The sequence below is a fragment of the Acomys russatus genome, chromosome 3, assembly GCF_903995435.1.
Source record: "Acomys russatus chromosome 3, mAcoRus1.1, whole genome shotgun sequence".
Taxonomy (NCBI): domain Eukaryota; kingdom Metazoa; phylum Chordata; class Mammalia; order Rodentia; family Muridae; genus Acomys; species Acomys russatus.
Genome location: NC_067139.1, coordinates 43,216,319 through 43,229,340, shown reverse-complemented (window position 1 = coordinate 43,229,340; position 13,022 = coordinate 43,216,319). Strand labels below are relative to the sequence as shown.

At 46.4% G+C, this 13,022-nt stretch overlaps 1 protein-coding gene across 10 annotated transcripts in view; it reads right to left on the bottom strand.

The window, feature by feature from the left end:
• Pxk (PX domain containing serine/threonine kinase like) overlaps positions 1–13,022 on the bottom strand; it is a 61,273-nt gene that overhangs the window by 5,055 nt on the left and 43,196 nt on the right. For 5 of the 10 annotated variants that reach the window (XM_051172950.1, XM_051172976.1, XM_051173003.1 and 2 more), the window contains exons 10-17: positions 12,672–12,833; positions 12,236–12,353; positions 10,795–10,873; positions 8,965–9,013; positions 6,141–6,218; positions 5,604–5,690; positions 5,215–5,284; positions 3,654–3,716 (exon numbers count right to left, since the gene is read on the bottom strand). In XM_051172950.1, the coding sequence (XP_051028907.1) occupies positions 3,654–3,716; positions 5,215–5,284; positions 5,604–5,690; positions 6,141–6,218; positions 8,965–9,013; positions 10,795–10,873; positions 12,236–12,353; positions 12,672–12,833 (706 nt within the window). The remainder of the gene's footprint in view (positions 1–3,653; positions 3,717–5,214; positions 5,285–5,603; positions 5,691–6,140; positions 6,219–8,964; positions 9,014–10,794; positions 10,874–12,235; positions 12,354–12,671; positions 12,834–13,022) is intronic. The other 5 variants (XM_051172959.1, XM_051173010.1, XM_051139587.1 and 2 more) reach the window with 1 other exon arrangement.

Here is a 13,022-nt window from a genome sequence, read left to right as displayed (position 1 = left end):
TTACTGCTTAAAAAGCCTTGCCATGAATATTAACTAAAACGGCAAAGGTTTGTGAAGGAGAGATAAACATGGTTTTTGTTTAGATCACAAGTGGGGGAATGAGAAAAAGACTTGTGAGAGCAGGTAATGTTTATCCCCTTAGAAGTCAAACCACCATGTGGGGGAGACTGGTTTTTAACCAGATGAAAAACATCCTTGAACAAATTCTGAAAGGAAGTATAAATGTGAGCCAAAAACAAGAGGCAAGGCCTTTGGAGACTTGGGATAGTTTTAGCTGTTCATTGCTCCATTCTGAGACACTCCCAAAGAGAACCGCTTGAGGGAAGGCTTCAGGGCGCTGGGGTCTGGCTGAGGTTCTGGGTTCTGGGTTCTGGTTGCTCCAGGTTCCAGCAGAAAAAATCCTGCTGACTACACCAGGAAAATCATTATCGGAACTGATATCCTTATGGTTTCATTATTGTATTCCTTAATCTCCTTTCCCTATTGTTTAGGTTAGTTGGGTTATAAGTGAGGTGCTTTCGGTTAATAAGTTCATAATAAAACATATTTGCTAAGAAAATTGAGCCTACAGGTTTGTTAGTTTATTTATGTGTGACTGTTTTTTGAGACAACCCACCACACCACCACGCCCAGCTGTGGAGTGTGTGTGTGTTATGTGTGGGGTGGAATGTGTGTGTGTGCTGTGTGTGTGTTATGTGTGAGGTAGAGTGTGTATGTGCTGTGTGTGTATGTGTGTGTTGAGTGTGGCGTGGAGTGTGTGTGTGCTGTGTGTGTGTGTGTGTGTTATGTGTGAGGTAGAGTGTGTATGTGCTGTGTGTGTATGTGTGTGTTGAGTGTGGCGTGGAGTGTGTGTGTGCTGTGTGTATGTGTGTGTTATGTGTGGGGTGGAGTGTGTGTGTGCTGTGTGTGTGTGTGTGTGTTATGTGTGGGGTGGAGTGTGTGTGTGCTGTGTGTGTATGTGTGTGTTATGTGTGGGGTGGAGTGTGTGTGTGCTGTGTGTGTGTGTGTGTGTTATGTGTGGGGTGGAGTGTGTGTGTGCTGTGTGTATGTGTGTGTTGAGTGTGGCGTGGAGTGTGTGTGTGCTGTGTGTGTGTGTGTTATGAGTGGGGTGGAGTGTGTGTGTGCTGTGTGTATGTGTGTGTTATGTGTGGGGTGGAGTGTGTGTGTGCTGTGTGTATGTGTGTGTTATGTGTGGGGTGGAGTGTGTGTGTGCTGTGTGTGTGTGTGTTATGTGTGGGGTGGAGTGTGTGTGTGCTGTGTGTGTGTGTGTGTTATGTGTGGGGTGGAGTGTGTGTGTGCTGTGTGTGTGTGTGTGTGTTATATGTGGGGTGGAGTGTGTGTGTGCTGTGTGTGTGTGTTATGTGTGGGGTGGAGTGTGTGTGTGCTGTGTGTGTTGAGTGTGGGGTGGGTTGTGTGTGTGGTACATAAGTGCCATCGCATAGTGTGGAGGTCAGAGAACAACTTGCAGAAGACAGTTCTCTCCTACCAAGTGGCTTGCAAGGATAGAACTCTGGTCACCAGGCTTGGCAGCAAGCACTTTTACCACCACTGAGCCTCCAGTTCAAAGATCCACCTGCCTCTGCTCCTGAAGTGCTAGACTTAAAGGCACATACCACCACAATAAAAATTGTTTATTTCAAGGGAACTACTAGTAGAAAACCTTACCAACCAGGTTTTAGACCCACAGAGAAGATTTTGTCTGCTTGAACTGTGCCTGACAGTTTGGGTATCATCTGGAGCCTGTCTGCTTCTCCCTGTAACCCAGGCTACACAGAGTTCCCAGTGAACCGCAGGCCTCCTGTAGGTATCTTGACTACATCTGGAGTACAGTGTGTACCTGGCTTAGCACCCAAAATGCTAGGTTGCTAGGCAAACTCTGAGATTCATTACAGATAACAGCCAGTAGAGGTCAGAGCATGGTCTTTGGGATGAATAACTGTCAGTAATTTCATCAACAAAATCATTAAAGGAACGGAGCCGTTAATTTGTCTCAGAAGCTTCTCCTGACAGCTACCGTGCTTGAACTTCAAAATGTGATCCCCAGTTACAGTGCTGCCCCTGCTGCCTACTGTCCTACATGAAGCTTTCCCCACACTCACCAGGTGCTACCAAAAAAATCCACTTTTTCTTCTCTTACTTTGAAAATTACAGGCCAGGTGTGGTGGCACCTGCCTTTAATCCCAGCACTCAGGAGGCAGAGGCAGGTGGGGATCCCTGTGAGTTCAAGGCCAGCCTGGTCTACAAAGGGAGTCCAAGATAGCTAAGGCTACACAGAGAAACCCTGTCTCAAAAGCAAAAACAAACAAAATGAACAAACAAACTCATTTTATGTAAAGTTGCTATTCTCTGAGATCGCTGCCATTGAAAGCAGAGGTCAGCACACCCCTAGCAGGGCCACTAGACTATGAGCAAAATGAGACAGCTCAAGGTGAGAAAGGGAATAAGCTGCCAGAACTACAGCTCATACACATCTCCCTGTTAACCATGGCTAAGAAGTCTCAGAGTCTTCTTCATTTCCTCAGTGTGTACAAATGATAGGAAATCAACACCATGTCATCTGGAAAAGGGCTCAAAATAGTCTCAACAGTAGTTTTCCAGAAATTTCTGGTCAGCCCAAACAGTTAATCTCCACAAGGCAGTTCTATCTGGAAGTTCCCTGTTAAAATCTTTACAATCTGCTGAGAAAATCAGAGACAAGAGAATCATTCCCATAACCTGGCGTTTGGCTACATAAGACTGACCCTGACCCTAGAAAATTCTACAGGAAGCCCTCTTAGCCATCAAGGAGAGGACAAATAAAACTAGCCCTCTTGCATTCACTTCTCCCCCAGGAGGCTTAGCTAGAGTCATTAAAGGTAGCCACTTTAACACTCTTGGTGGCTCCTGGACAATGCCATTAGCATTTAAGAGTATGGGACAGTCAGCTCATATGCCAACCCTGCCAAAGATTCCCCTTCAAACAGCGGAGGAACTCTTTCAAGGACAGCTTCTTAGACACCTGGAAGGGAAAGTAGATATACTGCCCCCTTGTTTTTACTAGATTGCAAATAGTCAGAAAAAAGATCTTAGTTCAAAAAGGTAAGACATTATTACACAGAACTGTTGCTTTTCTAAGGTTTCCCAAAAACAAATACTTTGTGGGTTTTGTTTGTTTGTTTGTTTAAAAAAAACCCTCACAGTATCTGATTTGATTCACACAGTGGAACAAAGGTTAGTGATGATTATCCAGATTATCATGTGCTTGAGAGAACAGGACAGAGAGCAAATGGTTATCAGGAAATTCACTGGTACGGATGTTTTACTGTGTGCTCGATCAGCTCTGCTACGACAAACCCACAACAGGGGGGTCTAGAGGAGAAAGCTGTGGTAGGACAAAGGCCAGGACAACAGTGTGTTTGTTTTGCCCTAAGATACGCTCTGACCCAAGGAGCCTTGCATGAGGCTTTTTGGCAAACAGCAAGCTTGAGCCAGAGAGTACAGGGGTGCTACAGCAGTGCTTCCCCCAGCACTGAGCTTGGGAACCTAGCCTCCAGATAACAAGTGTTTTGTATCTGCATGTCTCCCTCCGGAGAAGACAGGGGGGGGTCTAACCCCTGAAATGCACAGCCAAGGCAAGGAGAGGGAGGGGGCATGCCACTTTACACATTACCAACCTGCTGTGGAGGGTGGAGTTGGAGATGACGGGGATGTAAGAGGTGAGCTGGCCCCAGATCCTGCTAAGAAAAACAGAGAAACCTCAGGGGAGCAAAGGCAGACATCTGAGGCCTAGTGTGAGCAGAGACTCAGCATTGTTTGAGAATGTGTACTTAGCCAAGGTGTGGAGCTTGTGCACAATGGAAGAAGGAAATTAGACCCAGTGGTGACGGGTTTTCATGCCGGTGCAGCGTGCATTCCCTTCACTAGCCACTAGGGCTTACTGACCAATGAGGACATGGGTAGCATAGACACTGGTTGCTGTATCTCTGCCTGAACCAATGACTGTGGTCACAGCAGCCTTGCAGGAACCTTACCCAAGAGCACCTGGCAGCATTTACACACATACTCTTTTACTTTCTTCTCCTTCCTCTATGCATTTGGTCCTGGTAGCTTCCTCAGCAGTTGTTCTGTGTTAGCCTCCCAAGCACAGCGATCCCGGGCACAGACTACTACACCTGACTCTGCTTCTGACACAGGGTCTTTCTCTGTCGCTCTGACTGTCCTGGAACTCAGCATGCAGACCTCAAACTCACAATCAGCTCCCTGCCTACCAAGTGTTGGGATTAAAGGTGTGTGCCACCATACCAATTTCAGGCTTTACTCATTCATCCATTTGTTTGAGGCAAAGTCTCACTGAGGAGCCCAAACTAGCCTCAATCTCATGATCTGGCCTCAACCTCCCGGACCCTGGAATTGCAGGCAGTGTGTGACCACACGCAGCTCAGTTCTCCTGTGTATCTCTTAGTATCTCCTCTAAGGTAGGCCAACATCTTATCCAAACTGACCGAAGAAAATGAGGCATGACCTGTTGAAGACCAACTTTGTAAACAGGTACAGTCAGTTAAAGAGGCTCAGCCCCAAAGTCTGTGGATTTTCTAGACCTTTTCTTGGATGAAATTTAGTAAACATGCTCATTTGAGGTAAAAACTCTTTTATTTCACAGATTCATAAACTAGCCTTGGATCACACAGGCTGCCCCTTAGTCTGGTCCAAAGCTGAGCATACATTAGGCTCAAAGCCAGCATGGCCAAAGGAGGAGGGCAGCTGGGAATGCCTGTGAGGGCTGTCAGGACGGTCACTATAGTGACTGAGAGAGCAACTCAAGAGAGGCCCTCTGTACCACACCGGCCTTTCTTGAACAATGCTGCCATGCACGCACGCACGCACGCACGCACGCACGCACGCACGTACACACGCACACACGCACACACATACATGCACACAGACACGAAGACACACACACCACCGAGTCTACTCCTTAATCCACTGAGGGTACGCATGGGTTCCAGAGCAGAGAGCAAAGTTTAGGCTAATCTCCATGTACACAGAAGGGCCTGCCTTCCTCCCATGTCAAATGCTCCTGTCTCTGACTGACTGAACTTGCCAGTGGTAGAGACGTGAGGGATGAGTGTCGTCAGAGTTCTTCAGTGGGGACAGAGTTCTAGTCTCTTCTTCCATTCCTGCACTGCTCAGTCAGCTCTCTGAGGCTGGGCCCCAGGACAGCCCGCAGCCACTCACCTGAGTTGTTGGAGTTGCTGTGCTTCACTGGCTGTTCTTCACTGTCCTCCACAGCAGATCGTTTTGACTTCTTTAAAAATAAAAGAAGGATGGGCAGTAAGCAAAGCTACATGCTGAGAGTTAGAAACAAAATTCCAGACAGGCAGTTTAACCAGCTACAGAGAATGGTATATTCAGCTTCCTAACCTAATGCAGTGAATAAGCCACAAGCCAAAGGGGAAATCAAAACCAAGAATGCTGACGTAACTACCCAAGCTGATCACTTCCTCTAATTACATATGCCATTGTGTGTGTGCGTGCGTGCGTGCGTGCGTGTGTGCGCGCGCGCGCGCGTGTCCCCAAACTAGTCATTTGGATTTAAAACAAGAGCACAGGGACAACAGGCTTACCTTTCGAGCTAAGATCTTTCTCCTTTTCCTTTCTTCCTCAGACCCGTGGTGTGACTGAGCTCTCGTTAGTCTTCGGTGCTGGTGAATCTTTAAGAGACCACAATCCCCGCAAGTCAAAGCAAGTCCCACCTGCAGGAGGCTCCTAGGTGGTTGGCCACACTGAACTGCTAGGCAAACAGTCTTTGCTGGCCTGCTGTCTTGTGGCTCAGGTCTGCTAGGTGCCGATGGTCCTCCTCACTTTCCCAACTCCTCCAGCCACTCCTCTTTACAGAAGAATGTAGCCCCTGAGGGCTGCTGCCCGCCCGCCCAGCAAGATCCAACCACGGAGGACAATCACTCCATGTGTGTGCTTATTCCACACAGACTGAGCAGACTGAGCAGGACTGTGAGCTATTCTGCTCTGTCATAGCACTCAGCCCAAAATCTGGTTGACAGCAAGTACCCACAAAATGTTTATGAAGTGAGCAGTTGAAAGCCGATGGCTGTGAGTGGGAAACTAAATGACCCCAGGGCAATGAGGGACTGTGGCCGGCTTACCTGCTTCTGTTCCTCAACGAGCCTTTTCTCTATACATTCTTTGGCAATCCTTAGTGCCTCTTTTAATTTTGTGGGAATCTGAAAGGAGAAATAGTACAGGAGCTGCCGAGTGAAGCGGCCTGAACACACGCGGCAGCAGCTGTTAGCCCATGGGAGCTCCTCTAGAACAAACCCAGTTAAAGCCGTGCACTCCATCTACACAAGCTACAGTCACCTTGCCAGCACTTTTGCGTAACAAATGCATAAATTTAAAACATAAACACATTATGTTTCAAGTATTTCAAGGGGTTCGAGAATTGACAAGGCAATCTCAAAAAAGAACAAACAAGGCATCAAAATTATTACATTGTCTCACAAACCCTCATTTCAAAGCCAAGTCTTACACAGATAACAGAGTAGAATGAGAAACACGTTCTCATGCAGGGAGACAAATGCTGGTCCACAGAAGTGAGGCCAGCCTGGTCTACAAAATGAATACAGGACAGCCAGGGCTGTCACGTAGAGAAACACTATCTCGAAAAACAAAACAACAACAACAAGAACACAACGAGGAAAGATCAACTACTTCAAAAGAGTGTTGTTGGTAAAAATTAAAAATCTACATAAAAAGTAGTAAAATTAGATCATTATGTCATATTGGAAAACTCAACATGGATGCAGGACCTAAATGTAACACCTAAAGCCACAGAACATCTAAAGCACAGGGAAGGAGCATCCATCCATCCTGGCACTAGATTTGTCAATATTTTCTTTTTACTTAAAAAATTAGCCTACTTATTTGTCTTTATTTTTGGGGGGTGCAGCTTCTCCCTGAACTGCTCAGACTGGCCTTGAATGCACCTGTGACCCTCCTGCTGCAGCATCCTCGCTGCTGTTTGCCACCACCCAGCCCCAGGATGGGGCCTCTCTCTGGTAAGGTTGGGTCACTGTACAGCCCTGGCACTTTAATGTAGCCCCACCTGGCCTTGAACTAAAGATCCTCTTACCTCAGGGATTACAGGCAAAGACCATCCTACCTAGCTGGAAATGATTTCTTAAGTATAACACCAAAAATATAAACAATGAAAGAAAACAATGAGTAACTTGGATTGGTCAAAATTAAAACTGTTCAACACAGGACATTGCTGACAATGAAATTTAAAGTATTTCAGGACTTATAAAGACTTAATATCAACAGGTAATGGTGGCGTGCACCTTTGATCTCAGCACTCAGGAGGCAGAGGCAGCGGGATTTCTGTGAGTTCCACGCCAGCCTGGTCAACAGAGCAAGTTCCAGGACAGCCAGGGCTACACAGAGAAACCTTGTCTCAAAAAATAAAATAAAGACTCAGAATCAGAAGATATAAAGGAACTTCTGCAAATGAACAACAAAAATTAGTAACCCAATTTACAAACGGGAAAGGGGCTTAAATAGAAATTTCTTCAAAGATAATGTATAAATGATAAAAAAAAAAAAAAAAAAAAAAAAATCTGCCGGGCTGGCGAGATGGCTTAGAGGTTAAGAGCACTGGCTGCACTTCCAGAGGTCCTCAGTTCAATTCCCAGCAACCACAGGGTGGCTCACAACCATCTATAATGAGATCTGGTTCCCTCTTCTGGCCTGCAGGCATGCATGCAGGCAGAACACTGTATATATACATAATAAATAAATGTTTTAAAAAACAAACAAACAAAAAAGAATTGTTTTAAAAAAAAAAAAAATCTGCCTTACCAAATGGTGTTTTCATCAGTTAGAAAGATATTCAACACTGAGGAAATACAAATTAAAGCCACACTAAGATATTGTATCTATTTGTAGACATTATGGTGGGCACTATTAAAAAATGTAAGCTAGGGTGTAGTGGTGCATGCCTTGGGAGGCAGAGGTAGGTGGATCTTTGTGAGTTCAAGGCCAGCCTGGTCTAAGAAGAGAGTCCAGGACAGACAAGGCTACACAGAGAAACCATATCTTGAAAAACAAACAAACAAAAATAAACTAAGTTTGGTACACTAGCACATGCCTTTAATCCCAACACTTGAGTTGAGGTAGGAGAATTTGAGTTCCATGCTAGCCTAAGCTATATAGCAAGTTTTGGACCAATTTGAATTACATGGTGAGACCCTGTGGCGAAGAACAGACAAAGAGGAAGAATAAAGACTTAGAAACGTCTGGGCTTCACAAACAGTTCCTGCATAGGATCTGGGTTTGGTTCCCAGCCCCATCGTGGCAGCTCATGGCCTCTTCTGGCTTCTATAGGCACCAGGAATATGTGTACTACATAGACATATATGCAGACAAAACACAAGTCTTAGCAAGGATGCAGAGAAATTAGAACCCTGTACACTGTTAGTAGGAATGTGAGATGATACAGTCATCATGGAAACAGATATGGAGATTTCTAAACAAAAAATAAAGAAAACAACCAACAACTGAAAAACAACAGCTGAGGAGATGGGACGTTTTTCTTCCAAGCAGGGGAGAGCCAGCCCCAATTATCATGGCGACTAGCATCCACAGAGCAGGGCAAGGCCTGACTCTGGTTTGTCAGTACCAAAGTCCATGTGCAACACTCCCACACTACTGCTTTTCTTGAGATTTCCTTCCAGACTTTTCTTTCTTTTTTTGTTTTTGTTTTGTTTTTGTTTTTCAAGACAAGGTTTCTCTTGTAGTCCTGGCTGTTCTCAACTTGCGCTGTAGACCAGGCTGGCCTCTAACTGACAAAGATCTGCCTGCCTCTGCCTCCCAAGTGCTGAGATTAAAGACATGTGCCACCATACAAAGCTAAAAAATTAATTTTAAAAGCCAACTACATCACAAACCTCAAAATTATATAATTTTCTTTACCTTAAACTGTGGCTTTTCCGAAGTTGTTAGTAAAACATCACTAAATAATCTGTAAGAAAAGAAGCAAATGGGTAAGGTGCAGGGTTTAATCTCAGAAGCAGGCACACTCTCAGAACAGGTCAAAGCAGGTAAGGCACCTCAGGCCCAGAGCCCATCAGCCATCACTCCAAGTCTATCAGCAAAGGCGAAGGTGTTCACAAGTCACTTGGTGCCCTCAGAAGTATCTTTTGGGAGGGGTCAGGTCTGTTGTACTTGACACTATGGGCAATATAATATTTGCAAAAAAATTTTGCACCAGTTTTCAAAATGTTGCAAATACATTTAGCAGATGTTTCTAAAACAGAACTAGGTTTTTTTCTTGCCTCAGAAAAGGTAATTTATTCCAGAACTTAGTACATTTTGAATTGTCCTGATTGTAATCTAAGAGAAAAATGGTTTTCTTCTATTTTTCATATCTCATTCTAAAGCAGAAGTTTCTGGAGTGTACCAGTTATTTCTTCAAAGGTGTGTTATTAGAAACAACAGCAGGAGGTACCTTGAGCTGCTTGCTCTGGCTAGAAAGGTTGCTAGGATAGTGCCCAAATGGCTAGGTGATTTCAATGTGAGAATTCTCTTGTAAAGACTGCAGAAACAACAGTTGCCGTTTCCAGCATCCTTCTTGGGTCTTGGTCCTCCTCTGTCATCCATCCACTGACTTCACTAAACCCAGGTCACACCTCTTCCAGCCCTTCTTTTCAAAGCAGAAGCCCATGCTGAGGGGAGTTTTAGGTAAAGACAGAATATTTGGCTTGATGCTGGGACAAGCACAGAGCTTGGGGAAGGGGATGCAAGTGTAAACTCAAGTACGTCAGCCTCTCACAGGCTGGTCCCTAACCACATGCACTTCGGCCCAGGACCTGTGTGGTAAATGTAGTTTTCAAAGTGGATCTATTTTTTCCTAGGTGCATTGTTATTGGTGGCTATTGGTTTGGAAACAGATGCTACAGTGTTACATCCATGGAAAGGGGCTTGTTTCTTCTGATCATCAGCTTCCCCAGGGTGAAAAATCGTGCCTGGCCTACAGGAGGCCTTCTCTAGGCACATAGGCAGAAGGAGCGAAGGCCCTGAAGTTTAGTTAAACTGCTGTTACTATTTCCTAAATATCTTGGCTACACAACAAGCTGGTGCAGACAAGGGAGGGCTAGGGAAACTTCGTCACACCCTGAAGAAGCTTGTACAAGTCCTCCTGGGAGAAGGAATGAAGCCGAGACCCACTCACAGGCTACTCTCACTCCAGTTACAGCACCATAGCCTGCCCATGAAGGAAGAATGTGTAGAGGAGAAGCCATAAGGACGCAGCAGCACCCCAGCTCTGCTGACAGGAGAGGTTGTATAGAAAACCCTTGGCAGAAGCTTTGGTACATACTAGCAGTTGAACAGAAATAAACAAAACCGCTTCCTTGTGGAGGGCAGGTCCACCACGGCCTGATGGGTGCCAACCTCACACAGCTGCGGCCCACCAGCAGCGAGAGAGGTGCTAGCGAGGGCTCTCCTATATTTCCTAAATTAGGAGACATACACAGACACATACACACACAGATACACACACACAGACACACACACACATATGCACTAATGGTGATGGGGCACATGTGGAAATCACACTGAATTTCTAGGACAGCAACTAGACTAAGCAGAGAGGTCACAAGCAAAGGGTCATGGTATCATGCTGTAAGTGACTGAGCAAGCTGGTCACTTCAACTATGCAGGGACCATAACTGAATCTCTACCGTGGCACTGGGCTTTGGGCGCAGTTATCAGGATTACAAGCAATGCATATGATTGACTTACGGCATCTGTAAGAGCCGGGAGACGGTAGGCATGCCATTTTTACAGGCTTCACAAGACAGCGTAGACTCCAACACGGCCACTTGAAATGAACAGATACACATTTTAGTTCCACAGAACACTCTCGCAGATCCACTTGGTGAGGAAAAGTTTGACATCTCTTTGCAACAAACTGTCTGCAGGCTGATCAGGACAGTGTCAAAACTCTTACATACAGACAGATGGCATACATGGGGGGGGGATGGGAAATGTTGGCATTATCAATGACTCCAAAGAAACCTCAGAAACCATATGCTGACAGAAAGCTAAGTATGCTCCCAGGATAACTGGAGGAAGGCATCAAGTAGTATTCATGTAAGTATTCTCTTTAGGGAGAAGCAAACATTACACAGAAGCAAAATTCTGAACCTGGTTTTGCTGCTTCCTTGCTTTTAATGGAATCCAGGACACAGAGTGCCCTCAGCATCCATACCTTGATGCTATAACCAGGCATCCAGAGTCTCCTCCCCACAGGTTACTGCTCAGCTTCAGGTGTTCAAACTCAGCAGCAAACAGTCCCAGAGTCTCTTGGTCTCTCTCTCTCTCCCCCCCGCCCCCGCCTCTGTTTTTTGAGACAGAGTTTCTCTATATAACAGCCCTGGCTGTCCTGTGACTCACTTTGTAGACCAGGCTGGCTCTGAAGTCACAGAGATCTGCCTGCCTCTGCCGCCCAAGCGCTGGGATTAAGGCCGTGCTCCACCACGCCCGGCCCGGGTCTGCTCTCTTGAACTGCTTCACTTGATACAGTGACACTTGATAGAGTTGCTTTCATACTCCAAGCACAGTGCCCCAACAGCTACCTTGGGCTCTCCTTCCTCTTTCCTCCAGCCCTGACTCTGCGCTGGCCATTAAGATGATGGGAGGCTCGTAGATGAGGCTGCATCAGTCCTTATGTCTCACCTGTCCTTCGGTGCTCCTTGCTCTCCTTAAGTAAGGCTATAACAGCTCTTTGATGCCACTTACTTGAGAATTTGAAGGCCCAGCTGGACAACCTGGACACTTATCTTCCAGCCTCTGGCCAAGCTCTCAAGCTCCTTCCAGCGCCCATACCTATTTGGATAGGACTCTGGCCCTTGCCTGGCTCCTCAAGTCTGGCTTCAAGTTGCCTGACCCTCACTTTTGCTTCTGATGAAAACCAAGGCTAGCCACAGCTCTCCTTACAGCCCTCTACTTGCAAAGTTATAGTGCAGTTTACAGAAGATTTGCCAGAGGCTTCAGACAAGCCACCCGAACATTCACTGAGTGCTCTGGCTGTGGACGATGACACCCTTTTTCTGGGTGTCTTTCTTGGACTGGGGAAGGAGGTTAAGTAGCTCTGCAGACCACTAGGTCCCAGCAGACCAATCCCCAGGCCCCCTACTGACCACCAGGTCCCAGCAGACCCACCCCCAGGCCCCCTACTGACCCACAGCCATGGATGGTGCAGGAGGAAAGGAGTCGACAGGCACGGAGTCTGGAGGTCGTCCATAAGTCATTTCATACAGTAAGTGGCCAAAGCAGTGGACATCTACACTTTCCAATGTCTGGGGGCAAAAGAGCAGAGCTACGGTCACCCTTTAGCCGTAGGCTCCCACCAGAAGCAAGGCCAGGGCAGCCCCATTCCCACTGTGACTCCAAAGCCCTTTTCAAAGGCTCACAGGGCACTGCTGACTTAAGCTGTAGGTCACTTTCAGTCAATGATTCTGTTCACTTCCTTGTCCCACCCACCATTTCATCCTTGTCTCTTGGAGACCCAGTGACTCCATGGGAGAAACAAGAGCAAGGCAACTCCCACTGTATTTTTCACTGCTTAATGCTCAGGTGACCTAAGCACAGAGCAGGTGTTGACGGTCACAGCTTACGTTGATTTTCCTGAACTGTGTGAAGTAGGACCGGTAGAAGGAAGGAAGGCCCAACAAGGAATTTTCCAGATCGAGCAGCCGGCAAGTGTTGCCATCCATCATCACATTGGCCGCATGAAGGTGGCCGTAAGGGAATCCCTTGTCATGGAGAAACTTTAGTACCTTTAAAAGACATGTAGGGTAATTATTCCCAGTTCACTCACAAACCACACAGGTAAAATCCATGTTTTAAATATTTTTGGAGAGAACAAGATGGCTCAGGCAGGGCAAAAGGTGCTAACCACAGAGTCTGGCAAGCTGAGGTCAATCCTTAGGACAGATGTGAAGGAAGAAGAACCAACTCCCAAAAGT